This window comes from Serpula lacrymans, assembly GCF_000218685.1.
Source record: "Serpula lacrymans var. lacrymans S7.9 unplaced genomic scaffold SERLAscaffold_5, whole genome shotgun sequence".
NCBI lineage: Eukaryota > Fungi > Basidiomycota > Agaricomycetes > Boletales > Serpulaceae > Serpula > Serpula lacrymans.
The window spans coordinates 1,529,804-1,548,499 of record NW_006763294.1 but is presented as its reverse complement, the minus strand read 5'-3'; the positions used below and the strand labels follow the sequence as shown (position 1 = coordinate 1,548,499).

The 18,696-nt window shown below is 43.2% G+C and overlaps 4 protein-coding genes across 4 annotated transcripts; 1 reads left to right on the top strand and 3 right to left on the bottom strand.

Moving 5' to 3' along the window:
* Positions 1-12: 12 nt before the first annotated feature.
* SERLADRAFT_463752 (uncharacterized protein) lies at positions 13-1,290 on the bottom strand (the record flags this gene model as incomplete). Its single annotated transcript, XM_007316674.1, has 3 exons — positions 13-339; positions 394-961; positions 1,023-1,290. 3 exons carry the CDS (start codon positions 1,189-1,191, stop codon positions 81-83), a joined length of 996 nt encoding a protein of 331 aa, XP_007316736.1.
* A 1,760-nt stretch (positions 1,291-3,050) lies between these two features.
* SERLADRAFT_463750 (uncharacterized protein) lies at positions 3,051-5,242 on the bottom strand (the record flags this gene model as incomplete). The annotated part of the gene is made up of 6 exons (XM_007316673.1): positions 3,051-3,125; positions 3,862-4,190; positions 4,406-4,454; positions 4,512-4,592; positions 4,653-4,786; positions 5,107-5,242. The coding sequence occupies 5 exons, from the start codon at positions 5,240-5,242 to the stop codon at positions 4,114-4,116; spliced, it is 477 nt and encodes a 158-aa protein (XP_007316735.1).
* Positions 5,243-5,782: 540 nt separating this feature from the next.
* On the top strand, positions 5,783-6,159 carry SERLADRAFT_385366 (uncharacterized protein; the record flags this gene model as incomplete). Its single annotated transcript, XM_007316672.1, has 2 exons — positions 5,783-5,842; positions 5,901-6,159. The coding sequence occupies 2 exons, from the start codon at positions 5,791-5,793 to the stop codon at positions 6,134-6,136; spliced, it is 288 nt and encodes a 95-aa protein (XP_007316734.1).
* Positions 6,160-8,364: 2,205 nt separating this feature from the next.
* On the bottom strand, positions 8,365-11,822 carry SERLADRAFT_407303 (uncharacterized protein; the record flags this gene model as incomplete). Its single annotated transcript, XM_007316671.1, has 14 exons — positions 8,365-8,421; positions 8,514-8,878; positions 8,933-9,194; positions 9,341-9,529; positions 9,551-9,816; positions 9,871-10,008; positions 10,168-10,225; positions 10,289-10,477; positions 10,533-10,715; positions 10,831-10,931; positions 10,982-11,159; positions 11,280-11,402; positions 11,575-11,596; positions 11,701-11,822. 14 exons carry the CDS (start codon positions 11,820-11,822, stop codon positions 8,365-8,367), a joined length of 2,253 nt encoding a protein of 750 aa, XP_007316733.1.
* Positions 11,823-18,696: the final 6,874 nt, after the last annotated feature.

The window sequence follows — 18,696 nt, the reverse complement described above, 5'->3', positions numbered from 1 at the left end:
TGAAAAAGCTTTGATAGCGACGATATATACAGTCCACCACTATCATGAACCATGAGTACAGATTACAAACATAAGTAAAATCAAAACTCTGAGTCTGCATCATCTGGAGGTCCCTCTTTCCACTTCTCCCACATTTTTTTACACACATTCTCTGCAAGAATGAAGGGATCTGGAGAGCGAGCCTTTTCCCACGTCCGTTGAGCAAGCTGTGCGTATACCCCAGAGTCAAAGCTTTGGCCAATCAATGATATAACCTTGAATGTCGGTGCGAGTAAATGATTGAGGGGCTCATACACTGACGGTAAGCGAGGAGGAAGATGAACCATTGTCGACTCTTGCCTATGCCAGACTTGAATTAACACATGCAGATATATAGGTGAGGCTCATACTCACCAAGCCACCCATTTAGCGGAGTCTTCCGCAGAACTCGAAGACATCCCTGCACTCACATCATATCCATTCCCACAATGTTTATCTCTCTGTTTGCATTCCAGGCCCTCATTACCGTATGCTCTATGTACGGGCTCCTGTTTGGATTTATCCGTCTTATATCGCTGCCACTGGTCTTGGCGGTGAAGGTCGCATGTCATTAAGTCAAATTTCTCCTGAGCCGCCCACCGACTCTTGCTCGTCCACAGATACCAACCCTCTTCCCAATAGCGAGTGTCCTCTGGACTTGTGTAAGGGGGTGAAAGTTCATGATCTTCTGAAAAGTGGCCTGGGTCCTGTCGCAGGGGACGCGAGGAGCCGGGTTGACCTTCTGGCGGAAGCGGAAAGAGTCGTGAAGATGCTCCATGCAGTTTGGATGCATTGTCGTGAGCAACTACTCGCTTAACCTCATGTGCGAAAACGCGACGAAGACAAATAGAACGACACCACGGCTCATTACCCTCAGCCCTTCCTCGCGAAGACTGGGAACAGTAAGATAAGCATCGTTCATCTGTACGGGGAGAATATTGGCCTGCATGATCCATTAATCCTGTCAGTTCGTTGGTAAGAGTACTGTAACCACCTTGGCTAACCATTTTGGGGTCGCATGACATGCACAGATGGCCAACTCGACCAAGGAAAACCAGTTGAGTGTGGAGGCCGTCCTGGCGGTGATACATGCGACGAGTCAGATGAACCTGTATTTGAAGGTGATGGAGGAGTCTGATCATGCGATGCTGCAGATTTGTCTTGCTTGTCCATTCCCACAAGATCAAGTTGGTCCCAACTACTTGTCCCTGCTGAGATATGAGAGTTTGAAGTCTTGACAAACGTGAATTGATGGTTTGAGCCTGAGCTGGCGTGTACAATTCTTCGGGGCCGCCACACGTAACGGTTGTGACTCGAGCGTCACCCGTAGTAAACCACGTGTTGCTTATTCACGCCAGTTCGCTCGCGCCACTTTCTTTGTTTCTTTCAGCCGAGCTATAATCCTTATGGCACCATCAGGAAATTCGTGAAAGTATGATAAGGCCTTATAATGCCTTATAATATGTATAATAGGCATCAGGCTGATAGTCATATTTATTCCTGGTACCGTAGGTTACCAGGTCTCAGAACCAGCTATTGACACTACTTTTGGCCCCGGTGATTCGTACCGACCATCCGCACTTGGCACGTGAGCGCCATCTCTTTTCATCGAACTGCCACAGACATAGTACCACAGACACACATCTTTTTGTGCAGGAACAGTATGCACCTCTCAACACCCCATACTTCCCTTGCCTCCAATTAACACCAATAAACTTGAATGAAAATGAGTTGTCTTGAGAACACATAACCAATGCAATCAAACCATTCGTCTTGCAGTGCCCCTTTGACGATTTGAGTGTCATGTTGCTGTTACAATTGACATACCAGCACCTACTTATGCTTCACTTTTTGTACTTTTACTTTTCATTTTCTAAGTCACATGACTGATCATGTGACCATTTACTTTACTTTACATTTTCGGACTTTTCATAGTCACATGACCATCATGTGACACATCACCTGACCAGTGTCTAGACTCTTCATGTGACCAGTCACATGCTAGACATCGGACTTTAAACTTCATTTACAACTGTACAGTACCTCATGTATTTTAGTATCTATACAGGAGCAATACATGGGGAAGGACTCAGCGAGTCCTCCTGTTGTCTAGCACAACAAACTTGTTGAAACCTAAGGGGTGATCCCTTCTTTCTCTCTTTCTCTCTTTGCTTGTCTGAGTTGTGCGCCAGAGTAAGAAACTCTTGGTCGTTACAGTTGCATTTTGAAGAAGAGTGTTGGCGAGGTTCTGTAGAAATCCTTGGTCGGTTTTTTGATTGAACCAAGGACAATAACCATGCCTACTTTGAGTTGTATGGTGTGCATTACTTCAAAACTTGTAATTTAAATATCATCATTATTTCAAATGTCTTGCACCTCAAGCCTTCGTACCACATTCTTACCATATAATATAAACAAATGATGGTATAATTTTTGCCACGGGGCCAGGAGTGCCCGGAGGGCAATGTTATAAGGCTTTATAAGGCTAGATTTAGTATGAGGTTTTCACCAGCAGTATCAGTTTGGCAAAGTAGATATGGAATTATAAGGCTACCAGTAATATTTGGCGCCAAAAAATGACATTTGGTTGTGACCTGATAATTTGTCACAGCCTACACGGCCAGGTAATTTCACCAGCCCCCGCCAGGATTTCCATCATGAGTGCGGAGCTGGGGTTGATTTCCAACTCAGCTTCAAATGACTTTGGACTCCGTACAAACCATATTATATCACTCCACCAATATATCCCACCATATATAGATTTGTAGCTTTCAAATTATTAATTAAATTATGTTTCGCAATCCAAAGAACTCTTATGGTATTAAATATATTTGATACAGGCCCAAGTCAAAAGTTTGCTGGTCAATGAGCCAACAAAGATTAGAAATAAATTACAATAACCATAGAAAAACAGTAACACTGGCACCCAAAAAACATGGAGTGATCACTCGGATGCCAAAAAAATGAAAAAATGAAACAACTCACTGCAAGTTTATCAGCTCCGAATGTCCCATATCCCAGGGACACAGTGCCACATCATAGCCACGTTCTGGCCAGTGATTGGCCCTATCAATGATTAACAATATCAGTGATCCCAACATCACATGTTTGCAGAGCATTTATGCACCCCCCAGTCTGAGTTTTTCAAGATACCCCCTGTGTTGATTTATGTCAGTGTAGGTATAATACCATTAGCGGAGATTAACATACCAAATATCCATCCCATGAGGCTTGCACCTGTGTCAGAAATGAGCATGCATAAGTGTTAGTACTGCCAAAACAAGCACCATGAAATCCACAGACGGATATGCCACAAATGCATTATAATAATCCTCAGTGGATCAAGAAGGACATAGAACTTGACATTGAAAAAGTCCATAGGCGGACACATAGTAAAGATGAACCAACCTGAATGGATAGGAAGAACAATGGGCACAAAAATATTGCTCCTCCAAACCACCGAAAAAAAACTTCAACCATTCACGTGCCTCCAATGCACAGACCATCTTATCCAATGCTCAGATGCTGAGTCCCTCAGAATGCAAATCAGATGTATTTTTACATTCCCCCAATGAAAGGCAGACAGCATATATACCATATAATATACTAATACAAATCCTTATTTCTGAACAAATAAATTAAATGTAAGAAAAAAGTGAATCCCCCGCATGAGTCACTGAATCCTGAGTCAAATATGCCCCTCCTCTGCTGCTACATTGGCTGTCCATGCTGCTCTCAGTATCCATTCCCACTGAGAACCTGGCGTTGTCGAGTTTTATTGCTTCACTAATATATCTGTATTACCCTCAGTATTTTCATTCAAATGAAATTTGTGTCACTCACTCTTTCCACTCAGCACCCTTCAGGTTTTGCCCTCGAATTGACATCCCCTTCACAAACCACAACCACTTGACCCCAGAAGTCCTCTCCCTGGATGACACGGCCACCTGTTTGTCCTTTACTTTTTTTCCTGGGCCGTTCGTTCACATCATCCAAGTTGCCTCCATATTCCTCACTCTCTATTGCTGCGCTACTGATGAGCTCCATGTGTTCATAGCCAAAACACCTTTGCAGTGATATCTGTCAGAAAACAAATTAAAACTCATGTAAATTAAATACTAGTAACACAATATGGAATGTATATGCGGTGTCCAGTTTGTCACCTATCCCCCCTCTTGTATTTCAGTGCCATGCTGTAAGTGAATTTGGCGACTTTGACAGCTTTTGGCCCTGTGATACTGTCTCAAATCTTGACTCAGAAGGCTGTCAGCTAATCTACAGTGATTGCAGCATAAACTTATACTGACATCCTGCCTAAAATCATTCTGAACACTTAAACAGACATCTCTTATTTGAGATGCCAGCTGACATTTTCATTCCAGTATACCAAACACGTTCATCAACCTCATGTTTTCCTTTTCTGTTTGTAATGTTTTCTGAATAACCAAAAGCTGAGCAGCAGAATTTGTACCGAGATTTTTCAAATGGATTACCTTAACTTCAATGTTGATTGATTTGAATCCCGTTCGGGTGGGTTGAAAGATGATATCTTGTGTGATAATTCGGATATTGGCCTGTTGATAAGGAAATTTCTATGAGTAATACAAAAGACTCGGTTGCCCATACTCAACTACCTTTTGCTCGGCTGTAAAACAGAAACTGTCCTCTAAGCGTATCTTCAAGTCTGCAAACAAGGCCCTGATATCTTCACCAGAAAATGGGCTGTCTCTGGCTTGTCGATGCCGCTCTGCCGCTTCACCAAATAATGCTGCCAGGAGGTATAATCAAGTGGCCATGTCTGGTTTAGTCAATCCTCCTTCCAGTGAGCCCAGCTAATATGAATCAGCAGAACAAATAAGCACAAAACATGTTGTAACTGTACCTTGACAAAATCATGTAGGCTTTCCCTTTGCACAGGCTCTAGTTTCTGGTCATGAGCCAGTCTGTCAATAAACAATGGCGGAATTATATACCCGGGCGCTAAACTAGGTGCCGTGCACATTTCTGAATCGGTATGTGGAGCTACCACTTTGTGTGGTGGGGATATGCTCCTGTGATACACCAACGGAGATGCTGAGGGGGAAGGACTTGTTGAGTTGTGTGGGTCCAGTGCTGAGGATGGAGTGTGATTGAGCAGTGGCCTATTTCCTGCATTTCCACCAAACATTGTCAGAGCGTCAATACAAGGGAGGCTAAGGGAAAAATGGGCCACTCCCGAGTCCATGAAAGGACGCGGGGATGGCAAGGTAAACCTTGAGCTTTCTTGTGAATAAGGCATGATTAAGCGGGGAGTTGAGATGTTGAAGCCTGACATACTGTTTTTATACCATTTTGGATAGAATTCACGTGAGCCCTCCGAAAATGCGCAATGTGCCCGCAGTGATCAACGTGAATGCAACACACTTTTGTTTGCTGGTGTTGGCTCATTGTTCCCGGAGACTGATTGCAAGCTGGAAATGTGTCAAATTATAACTTGCATAGCGTAGAACAACTCACTATCCCATTCTCAACCATGCTCACACCTCCTGTCACACCGGTCACCATAAAATGATGTCACAGCCAGCGCATGTCATCTGCTATTTGTTCAGTATGGTGCGTCTCAATGTCTTGCCACAAGGCTCATTCCTCCCAACTCACCTGTTCCAGACCGCATGCCATGGCTATTGAGCCTTCCCACAAGCACCGCTGCCTTGTGAAACATGTCAGATTGGCACTGGAAACACATGAGTGGTTTGTTCACTCTGATAATGAGCATGACTTACTTGATGGACCATGGCATGGGCTTTGACAGGCAGACAAACATCCGCAAACAATACAGAACCTAGTGAGTATCTCCAAATGCAACATCATAAGCACCAAGTCTGACTTTTGATTCAAACCAGACCAGCAACAGCCAAACTCCTTCCAGACACTCTCATCCCTCAACCGTTTCCCGGGCACCTCAGCAGGTCACACCTGCAATTCCATCATATCAACACTACCCGATGCAATTGAAACTCTGGCCAAATTCCATGTGAAAGAGCTGTTAGTGGAAGTGGAGCACATGAAGCACGCTATAAGTACTTACCTGCAGGGGCGCCAGTTTCTTGATCAAATAGAGGCTAATTGGAGCTTTTGAAGCAGTGTATTACTACATTGAGTATTGTTATGATTGAGCTTGTGTGATAGAGTTGTTGCAGTGCAATTGATGAGACAGAAATTGTTGTGGGCAACACATCAGAAACGAGGCTCGATTGAAACCTAAAAAAGAGCATGTTAATACAAGGTATGATTGACATTGACAAAATATGCAGTCTAGAATATATTGAGTATACTATCGCTGGGCTTAGTTAGCCTGCAGCTCAATATCAACAGAAGCAAATTCGCAAGTTCAAACCTTCTTGCCATGGTGTGCGGAAGCAAAAGTGCTGAACAGGCCACATTTGGCAGCACGCAACTCAGCCAATTCAAATCACATTGACAAAATTATTTGGACCGCAACCTCACAAATGAATGACCTGAGAAACTATTGTTGTAGGGGCTGGACCGAGCTGGACTGCAACCTCATAGATGAACGGCCCGAGAAGCTATCATTGTAGGAACTGGACTGAGCTGGAATGCAACCTTGCAGATGAATGGCCTGAGAAGCTATCGTTGTAGGAACTGATGTGAGCAGCTGAAGGATTTCATATTACATCAGAACCACTATTGCAAGGTATCTACTGCCGAAGCTGTGACACTCAAGATGCTTGGACTGTACCAAGGCTTGTGGCATTTTGTGAATGGCGTCCCAGCCCTGCATTCTTCAACGAACTCAATGCCTTCTGTGCAGTACTTGATCTCCGTGCATCAACTTCACGTGCCACACTCCCAGTCAAAACTTCTTCAATATCCGGGATAGGCAAGTTTATTCGGAAATGCTGTACATGTGCAGCATCTCGCATTTGGGCGGTGTTGAGGATGAGGTCTGATGGGTGCCTATGGGCCACAGTAGGTAGAGTGTGATCAGTCCGCACCCGCTCTTGATACACATAGCGGATCCCTGACGTATCACATAGATTGTCGTTACAGTTGCATTGCACATTGACCGTACACATAATGTCCTAAGAATGTGTAAAAAATGTAAAAATATGATTATGTTGTAATGACTTGCCTCGACATGTAGGAGACCCCATCCATCAGTTAAAATAGTGCGAGGCATTGAATAAGCATCTGAGTGTTGACTTGTAGATACCAACTGGACTAGAATGCCATCTGCGAGTTGTGTAAGCTCGTTTGGTGTGCCCTTTACTTGCAAAATTTCTTCCACTTGTGCCATATAAATGAGGTCAAGAGATCCTCGTGGCTGGACAACTACAAATTGGCCCAGGGCACATTGGTCACCGTTTGAGAGCACAACGGTATCATTGGTTTTGCAAAGACAGGAACCAGCATCAGGCATTGCATGAGGGAGTTTTTGCCCTGTCAAGGTGGAAGCAAATAAATGCGCAACTTTATTGTCGGATACACAAAGTCCTGTAGTGGCAAGAATTAGAACACAAGTAACTGGCTATCACTAAGTAATGAAGAGGACTTACCAACTCATAGTTTTGGAAAGTGGGGATTAATACCCAGGTCATGTGAAACTGTATTTGGGGATGCTGTAACAACCAAGAGTTAGTTACTCTGGCGCACACAAGAACACACTATAAAGGTAGTGATGAGGGAGTGATTACCCCTTAAGCTGCAGAGAGTTTGTTGGTTAACAACAGGAGGACTCGCTGAGAAGTCTCCTTGATCTATTGGGGTATTTATACTAATACAGAGTGTTTGTACCTATGTACTGTACAGTTGATAAAAGCAGTGGCTGATGATGTCAAAGGGCACAGCCCGTGTGATCAGCTCCACTGTGTGAGAGAGTTTGTGTCTAAAAGAAGAATAAAGGCAGTGCTGCACGAGAAGGTGGAGTTAGAACAAAAAAGGAAAGTGCCGCATGGCACGGAGTGTGAACTATAGTGAAAGGTTAAAGTGGAGAATGAAAATTAAAGGAAAGGTCCGAAAATTGTGTTATCGTAACAGATGCAATTAGTGATAGAGGGCCAGGCCCAACCTCACACCAGTCAGATGCACAAAAAGAGAAAGATTGTTGTCCTTGCATGGGAATGGGGCCATCCAGTGTGTGCTCGGCAGGTGAGGCAGGCAAATAAACAAATTTGCCTCCACTAAGGTGATGTTGAATGCGGTTCCCTTGCACAAATGCTTGTGCAAGGTCGCAAGAAGGGGCATGTTGATTAGAATGGATACTTTTGGCCCGTATAACTGCATTAAATGACTCAAATACTTCAGTAGCAAACATAATTGCGGGACCAAAGCGATAGATATGTTGTACTAAGTGTACAAAAATGTGAAATTTTGGCTTGTTAAACCAACAACATGTCCATTATGCTGAACATAATAAGAAATATTCTATTTCTTTTGTGAGTATGTCCTAATGACGCTCATGAGTAAAACTTTATATTAAACAAGCTGCCACTGACCAAGTGTGCGTTGATGTCATGTATTTCTGGCTGATAAATCAACGGAATCAACTTGGATAATGCAACCCATGTATCCATACACTCCTTGGAGACAAGGTCATAGATGACGAATGGGGCCACCTGAACTATGGCACAAAAATCCTGCCCTGTGAGTGAACCAGAATACTGTACCAAAGTTTTTCCAGCAAGTGGTGAGATGCCAAGGCCATTGACATTAAGAGATGACAGTCTGGTGGCAAGGAGGTTGAGCTTGTCAGGTTTACCCTTAAGCTGAAGCTGTACTAAGTCCCGCCACAAGTATTTAACAAAGCCAAGTAACACAATATGTAGTATTTTAACAGGCGTGTCTTGGTGTGGGTCAAGTCCTGTGAAGCATAAGGTTTTGAGTAAATTGACGAAAATACCACAAATGAAATTACCTTTGATTCTCCACACAGGACTGATGATTGTGTCGGGAAAAGATGCTATTGACTCATCTAATGCAGCTTGTTTGCTTGCCACACCTCTCAAACGCTGGTATGAACCGACAACCTTATCTATAAAATACTTCTGAAAGGTGTCTTTGATACCAGATTCTGTGCGCATCTTGTTGACTTTTGTCTTTGAATCAAGCTGGGATGCTTGAACAAATTGGGCACACAATTGAGTGATTGTTTCTTGCTTGTTTCGAGGTTTACCAACCTAGATAGAATTTGACAGATCAGCTATGGGTAGTTGCATCATAATAAAAGAGCATACTTTGACAAAATCTCAAACACGACTAAGCATGTTAGCCATGGTCTCCAGCCCTTGTTTGCGCTTGCTTTTTGTTGTATTTGAATGTACACTTTCAGTTTCACTGGCTGGATTGGATGTTCCTTCATTTGCACTGTCGTCGCTGGCCATTTGGCTGTCTGCATCACTTTCGGCTCCATTGCTTTCTTGGTGGACACACTGGCCTGCTGACTCGAGGATGTTGGTAGCAGCATCAGTTCCTTTGACCCAGCATGCACGACAAAAAAGTTTGCCACACAGTCCTATGTGGCAAGCAAAGTCACTCTGCATAGGATTGTCTCCCAACAGAGCAAGTACGAAGGGTAGAAGAAGGACTGGCTCATTTGTTTGAGAGTCCCATGACCAAACACCACTTTTTTGTGCGTTTCTAGAAAGTTGATACTGTTAGTCCAGGTATTGTAAAGTAATAAGAAGTTGACATGCTTGAGCTGGCCAACAATACCATCCAGCATCTCCAGTGGAGGTGCTAAGTTGGATGTACACAAAAAGTGTACATTGTATTCTTGTTGGGCCTCAGAACATGGAAGACCTGCAGGAATAAACAGAAAACTGTTATGTTCATTCCATTTCTTGGACATATTACCAGACATGTTATTACAGTACATCCATATTGGAAAACTGAGCACTTTGTGCCTTTTTGACAGTGCACGCCATCGATTCCCAACATTGGGATCTGTAAATGCCCACTCAGAAGTTGAGGATGTCTTGGAGTCTACAACGGCTGATAAATAAAATAATCAATATGTTGTTGGGGAAACAATCTCATTTTTTAATGTACCAGAGAGAAGCCTGGGGTCAGGAAGATTATATCACTTCACATTTTGACAAAGCTGCAGGAAATTCATAAGGAACTCATTCTGCAAAACCACATAATCATCACATTTGATGACCTTCCAACTACGCTGGTGGTCTGTGTCTACAGGTTCCATGGCCCAGCACTGGGCAAACATCATTGGATGGCCATTCTGAGTATGATAAAACCAGCGGAAGGGGATACATACATGGCCATTTGAGAGCATTGCAGGTTCATGTATGTAATAATCGTGGCTGTTGAGCCGTGCCATAGGTGTGAGCTGCTCATCTGGAACTTCACACAGCCAGCACAAACCCTGTCGAGCCTCTGAGAGCCATAGTCCACTGTCTTTGGGGTAGAAGTGTAAGTGGGGCCTAACCTTGGGGTTTGACATCTCCTGTTAAAAGGATAGGAATGTCGTGTCATGCTCAAAAAAATGAGGTTAGAATTACCTGAGATATTATATGAGCGAGGTTGTTTACATGGTAATGATTCCCCAGCGCTCCTTTGTAAGTGATAGTCCCAATGCCACAGCACTTCTGCAAAGCGGAATTAAGACTTTGTATGGTCTTGACTGATGGGACATCATCTACATCATTGACTTTGAGCAGCCAGAGAAACAGATCAAGTTGTTTCTGCGAGAAAACTGAGTGGGGTAAATTCATTAATATATCCATGGTACATGTCTGTATAAGTGATATAATGTAGATGGTACGCTAGAGGAACATATTGGGGGAGCGGACTACTTACAACCTTGACTTGCCAAGGGAACCACCAGCATGAGGTTGCTGTATGGTCTGCAGTACAAGCACGTTTGCATCCATGACTGGCTGTTTCAATATCATCATTGACTGGAAAGCGTCACAGTTATAACTAATGAAAAAAAAAGCATGAGGCTTACCAATCACAGTAACCTCCAGCAAATCATCGTTGCTGGGAGCATACAACCATTCAAGGTCTTCATTTGAGGAATCCGAGAGTGCATTGAAGTGGTCAAGAGCAGCCTGCGCTATTGAGGCAACTACTTCCTGCTCAGGTTGCAGATCAAGAACGGCATGTGAGGGGTTGTTGAGTAGACCCTAGTCAAAGTTGATGATGTTGGGGAAAGATGGCAGGGGATTGGCAGGTGGCTGAGACTGTAGGCTGGAATGATTATCACCTGTTAAAGATGTAAGAAAAGTACAAATGCCATTATTGACTAATGTAAATGCTTGGGGGACCGAGGCTTTAGGAGCCAGAGGTGGTGATCCAGGAGGTTGAGCTTGATCAAGATCAAGCTCATATTGGCGAGCATACTCGGCTTGGGCCTGGTGCAAAAGAGACTGTACATGGCGGGGTAGGTGCCATGGATAGCGCAAGCGCCCATTGCGACACAAACGGCACCTATATTGGGGCTGGCCTTCTGAATTGTGTACAAGCTCCCATAATGCTTACAGTGCGAGAATGATATGTCTCAGCCTTGGTATTTTACAGTGAACTCAAGCCAGCACTTACTTTTGTCAATTGATATAGGCATCTTGGAAAAGATGGGGGAGAGATTAAGCACTGGTATTGATCTAGGAGTACTATGGTATGAATACAAAAACAGAGTAATAACGGCAAAGCATATCACAATCTAACCGGTCATAATAAGCTTTGATAGCGGGGTTGGAGATCATTTGAAGATTATCTTGAGCTGGGGTCTGGGTATGGTTGCAAATTGAGAAATCAGGTGCTTGGTTGGGATCTGGATCAGAGTCCATGGTTATATTTGAAAAAAAAAGCTGGACCTGATGAACACATGGAGCTGAGTCTGGGCTGCCACATGTATGGGGTCTATGTCGGAGAAACTTGTGCGGAGTGGCTACAAATCTCTGGCCATGTACTATATTATTCGCTATATTTTATGAGTAACTCTTTGTATTTATGTATTTATCAATGTTTGTAGATTTTATTACTCCAAAATTCAACTTAATTAATAATTGCATGATTATATAAGTAATTTATGAGCTCATTTTGCTTTTTTACATTTTGCACAAGCAAGGTTTGAACTTGAGATTACATGGTCGGAATCTTAAATGCTGCAGGTAATCTAACCTCTAAGCCATTAGACTGCATGCCCTTGTACTGGTTTTTTTTGATGATTAGCATTGATTATACAAAAAACTTGCAAATTTTACCAAGTCCTCAACTCTGTTGTGCAGCCACCCACCTACACTGTGATTAGTCATGTTTAAGCACTCCAAAAAAAACACTAAAACTGTGTTGATTATAAAGCCTTATAATCCATGATAAAAATAGAGCAGAATGATGAAAAATGATAAAGTGATATACAAACTCTGTCTGGTCATATCATTTCCTCACCAATTTCCTGATGCACTGTCATTACTCAGTAGCCATTCTGTGAGGCAACAATAAACTATAACAGAAACAAAACCTGTCTCCTACTGCGCTTGCAGGGAGTAAGGGGTTCAATGAGCCTGGTTATCAACAGATGCTAGAGAATATAGCAAGTAGAGGATGTAGAAGTAGGACTCAGAGGTTTCTGATAAGAGGTAAAGCGGATAATTCAAGTAATAGAAAACTAAAGAGCTATACATGTGATGTGTAAGGTTTATATAGCTAACTGTCTGTTCTTCAGACCAAAAGGAGTATAGACGAAAAGTGGTCTGAGGAATAAATCGTCCAATAAGAAAAAGGGAACAACTATTGTACAACTTTGACTTGATTAATCAGCGGGTGAGAGAATTGTACTAATAATAGGTGTTTGTCATGCGTGTTCAGGAACCGTATCCTCATGATGAGGTACGATCCTGATCAAAGTGTTTATTAGTATATCCAGGCCTTGATGGGGCTTGGAGCTGGTTGGCGAGATGCCTACTACCAGTCCCTACCCATTGTGCTGGCTGGCTGGGAGTGATACCCAGTCTCTGATCTGTGATATAAAGTGGTAGCTGTGGTTAAGAAAGCCTATGATGGCTATGAGAAGTAAGATAGCAAACAATACCTCTAGCCCTAGAGCCAGAGGTGTAATGGGAAAAGTGTTCGAGAACCAAGACATAGAGAAGATAAGAAAATAGTAAAATGGTCCTTACACATTCGTTGTTTCCCTTTACAACATAGTTCACTCTTGTTTTTGTATATAAAGGACTTGTATTTCATAGAGTCCCCAGTTGATTCCGAATACATCAGAAGACTTTACATTGTGATTCAGAGCAACTTGAGAACTCTCTCATAATCATTGCCCTCTGGGGCAGGCCTTGCCCTGGCTGTGTCCAGATCACACACCAAGCCATCACAGTTAACATTCTGCACAGTCTTTACAGTAATTACAGAGCAACAACATACAATGGATGCAAGAGTGAGTAGCACCAAGGTAGCCACATGACAATAGACAGAATAAGCTGAAAGCGCAAGAAAAGAAAGGAAGCATAAATATAAATGAGTAGTTCCTGGACCCTTAGGATCCAGGTTTCCATTTTGCATTTACGCTGTGATTTTTGCGGACCTTTTATAAATTACTCATCTCATCTCAGTCATCTTCTTATTTATCTAGTTGCTAAGACCTAAGGTCTCACTCTTTTATATCATTATTTCTTCCTCTTCCTCCCCACCATGGGCAATCAGCAGTCTGCCAACTCTTGATGTGCTTGATGATGGCAAACTGAATCAAACTGAAATGCACCTCCAAATGTTTGGACCTGTACAGAAAGCAACATATTTACCCACACAATGTATGGCCCTGCAGCAAAATCATACATTTTATCTTCCCCAACCTTACTGGATACTTTTTTATTTTTGCAAGTCGTTGATTTGTGCTCAATTGGAGCAGCACACACTGCGGGCATTGGCTTATTTAAGCCCAGCTTATATCCTGAAAACATTCAATTTTAGCTTTTTCTAGCTAATCAGAACCCAAAACTCCCATTTTTTCAGGATATAAGCTGGGCTTAGATAAGCCAATGCCTGCAGTGACATGCAGTCTCTCTAATACATTACTTCAAGAAGGAGGGAACCCTTCATGGCTTGAGATCCCACTGCTGTAGCTCCCGTTGTCTGCCCCCTATTTTTTTCTCTGAAGCCTTGATAGTTGACAGAGTATACAGCGCTACTGTTGGAAATAGTTCTGCTGTTAAGCTAATGCCTTACGTTGCTCATGCCAATGTAATAAATAGTGTGCAGACACAGCTACTGCAATAGCATGGATGATAACTTTCCTCTTGCCACTTTAGCTGTTCTCAAAACAGGTATTATTGGGGGTGGCAGGAGACAATGTCTCAAATCTGAAGGACAAAAACCTTGCACTGTCTGCAGCTGCAGTGGTCACTCTGCAGAATTTTTGTATATGTGCCAATAATATTTGTTTAGAGGTTCTACAGAATACTTGTCAGAGACTTTACTATTTACATACAACAAGTACTGACAACCTGGTACATCCAATGTATCTTGCATTATTCCTATCACTCTTATGTGACTGGTCTTGAGGGAGGTTAGACTGTGTGAGTGTGTTTGGGGCCCTGTTTTGCTGTGGTGCTGTTCACTTTCAAAGCTACATGCACCCAGCTGAGTTATCAGCAGGTGCAGTGGATTCTGAAGTTTAAAGAGAGTAGTGTAAAGATGGGGGGGTTGAGATTTGGCTACAAAGCTGGGAGATAATATTTGGAAGTGCTTTGACTAGTGAGCTTAATTTTGGGACGAAAAGGGCTTGGCATGAGTGGTCCTTCCTTCCATGTCCTTCACTAACCCATTAGTTCTTCAATCACTTCTGTCAGGCTCATAAGGGGATATCCTTGAGCCTGCACTAAAAACCCCATGGGGGAAAAAAGTGTAGCCCTCCCTCCCCCTGTCAGGCATTGAATATGAAACTATATAACAAAAACAAATGTCTGGCCAAGTCCTTGAGGAAAGGTGGTGAACCAGAGTATTGAGATTGAAGAGTATCTGTATAGGCACAAATCCAAACTAATATTGAACTAAGGAATACAGTGACTTTAAAAACCATTGCAATGTTTGGCCTAAACATGGTGTGTGAAGTGCACCACTAACAGGCATGGGAATGTTGCTTGACTTTGGTGGGGTTGACAAAATTACTTGGTCTTGGCTACAAAATGGTTCCTGGGTCATGTGATTTGGCCCAGCGGCTGTGGAGATATGTCCATTTCAAAACAGCAATATTATTGCAACAGTTTTTTCATTTTTGGTATCAAGGGAGATATCTAGGGAATATCAGTACTTGGTATAGCCTCTTTTTGTCTTGAGCACTGCTTGAATCCTCCTAGGCATGCTTTCAATTAAGCTGCAACACTCTGCAACTGCTATCTTCTCCTACTCCACTTGAATCCTCTCCCACAACTCCTCCATCCCATTAGAGGGTGTTCATACTCTGCAAGCCTCCTCTAAAAGCAACCCCACCTATGTTCAATAGGATTAAGGTCAGGAGACTGTGCAGGCCACACCATAGTTCTAAATTCCTGATCATCTAGCCACTCCTTGACCTTTTTGTAGGTATACTTGGGGCCTTTGCCTTGCTGAAAGACAATGTCAGGAGGATTGAAACCATAATACTGCAGCAGGGTGTTCAACAGCTCATCCTTCAAGATCTGAAGGTAAAAGTCCCCATCCATCCTACTATCACTTCTAGCAGCATACCTAACTCCCTCCCACATCATACAGCCCCAGATCATCATAGAACCTCCTCCAATCTTGACAGTTCCCTGTACCAGTTTATCACCGAGCCCCTCACCTGGCTTTTTCCACACCCACTTGTATCCATCTGACCCCAGGCAATTAATTTTGGTCCCATCAGACCATACAACCTTTTTCCAATCCTCCACAGGCCAGTCCTTGTGAGCATGAGCAAAGTCCACATTACAACCTAGAGTTTGTATACTCTGGCACACAACTTAGACAAGCAAAGAGGAAATGAGTGGGAGTGGTTACTCTATAGGATAGGATCGAGTTAGTTGTGGGTAAACAACAAGAGGACTTGCTGAGGAGTCTCCTTGATCTATTGGGGTATATATACTATTACAGACTATTTGTACATGTGTACTGTACAGTTGATGAAGGCAGTGGCTGATGATATCATGGGGCACAGCCCATGTGGCCAGCTCCACCGCGTGAGAGATTTGTAGCTAAAATAAAGAAAGGCAGTGCAGTGTAAGAAAGTGGAGTTTGAACAGAATGGAAAGTGCCGCACGGCACAGTGTGTGGAAACTACAGGAGAAAGTTAAAGTGGAGAATGAAATTTAAAGGTCCAAAAATTGTGTATTATAATACTAACCCCCTCCTAAGGCTCAACATTCAGGCAAGACCAAGTACTGGAGGTAGTAGTCAAATTTTGGGGCATAGGTTGAAACAGGGAATTAAAAAAGGCTGAATCCATGCCTCTAAGCTTCCTAGGAGCCAAGGGATTCTTGGAATAAAATTCTCAAACAACATTGTGGAAATTGTCCAGATGGGCTTCTTGTAACAACCAAGAGTTAGTTACTCTGGTGCACAACTAGAACAAACTATAAAGGTAGTGATGAGGGAGTGGTTACCCCTTATGTAGGACCGAGTTAGTTGTGGGTATACAACAGGAGGACTTGCTGAGGAGTCTCCTTGATCTATTGGGGTATATATACTACTACAGGTTTGTTTGTACATATGTACTATATAGTTGATGAAGGCAGTGGCTGATGATGTCATGGGCACAGCCCGTGTGACCAGCTTCACTGTGTGAGATACTTGTAGCTAAAATAAGAAGGAAGGCAGTGTAGCGCGAGAAAGAGGATTTTGAACAAAAGGGAAAGTGCCGCATGGCACAGTGTGTGAAAACTACAGAAAAAGGTTAAAGAGGAGAATGAAAATTAAAGGTCCAGACCAGGTCGCCGACCTTGTACTCAGGGGCATTTGAGCGCCTACGCTCTGCCCTGTCTTTCATCTGCTTTGCAGTTTTGAATAGCACCTTGCACATTTCGTCCAAGACAGACTTCATGTCTTTGACCATGTTCTCAGCAGCCTTGTTCTTGCAGGTTCCACACCCATTCTGGGAGGGTACAATCTTGTAACCTCAAATGGTGCCTTTTGTGACAACACCAACAAGACACAGTCTTGGGGCACTGGAGCACAATGAAAACAACACTCAAAAGAAAAGGAAGAGGTGGGAGTGGTTACCCATTAGGTTTCAACAAGTTAGTTGTTGGTAGACAACAGGAGGACTTGCTGAGTCCTTCCCCATGTATTGCTCCTGTATATATACTAAAATACATGAGGTACTGTACAGTTGTAAATAAAGTTTAAAGTCCAATGTTTAGCATGTGACTGGTCACATGATGAGTCTAGACATTGGTCAGGTGTTGTGTCACATGACTTGGTCATGTGACTATGAAAAGTCGAAAATGTAAAGTAAAGTAAATGGTCACATGATTGGTCATGTGACTTTGAAAAATAAAAGTAAAAGTACAAAAAGTGAAGCGTAAGTAGGTACTGGTACGTCAATTGTAACACCTTTCCTGTAGCCAACAACTGTTTAATAGTATAAGAGAACTAGGCTATCTTTATCCACTTGGCCCAATCTGTCTGTCTGTCATGAATAAATATCTGGAGATATTGTTTCAACTCCTGGTTGAGTCTCTCCGTTTGTCCATCAGTCTGCAGATGGAACACCGTTGATAATTTAGGATTGATGCCCAGCATCCGGTGTTATGCACCAAAGTTGATTGGTAGCATGGACAGGTGTCAATAACGAAGCAAATATTCAAAAAGACTCGCCTTTGCGCCACACAGGCACAGTGCCACGTGGAATAGTAATTAATATTGCCCTTTTTGAACTTGTGGCTGATCAGCACCACCTCTATTAGGCAATCCAGTCACGCTCACCTTTGCTTTTCCATCCGGTACTTTCCGCATTTCGGCATTTCGGCAAATTTTTGCGTCGCCACTGGCTACACATTGCATTGCGCCCTCGCTTTTGTCGTTTCCCTTACTCCCCTTCCTTTGCCTAGCCCCACCATGGGCCCCTTCCTCTCCTTTTTATTCTCACCTGACGGTCGTTTCTGGATCCCTATTCTAATCCACTTTTCCGTCACCTCCACCCTCCTCCTCCTCATCTTATTTGCACCCCCACCATTTCTGATGTCACCACTTCCTATCCGCTTCCGTTGCCGATCAGTTGACTACCACGTGCCACTGCTGATATCAGCAAAGCCCCGGCGGCCGGTCCAAATAGGGCAACAGGTCCATCTTCATGACGTTGATCTGCCATCATATACTATCAAAACATCAGTCGCTCGTCCTGCCTGGTTGGAGCGTGGGTGGGTAGTTTTTGAGCTGGAGAAGGTTCATCCCCTTGCGTCGCCCATGTTCATCGCTGTCCCATTCACTTGGGTAAACTTATCTTTTGTCCATCGTCTTTGCTACAGCTACACCTACCACACACTGCCTGGGACTTACTTGTTCCAAATTGGAACTACTCCTCTCCCTCCCTCGTTTGATCAGGTGGTCCAACACAACCACTACATTGGTAAGGCCATGGAACTGTCAGATTTGGACTAGGTGGTGGACCGGTGGCTCCAGTTTCTTTTTCTTCAGCAGAACATTCATTTACAGTGCAATTATTTTTGATTTTTGAATCATTTTTTATGGACACATATT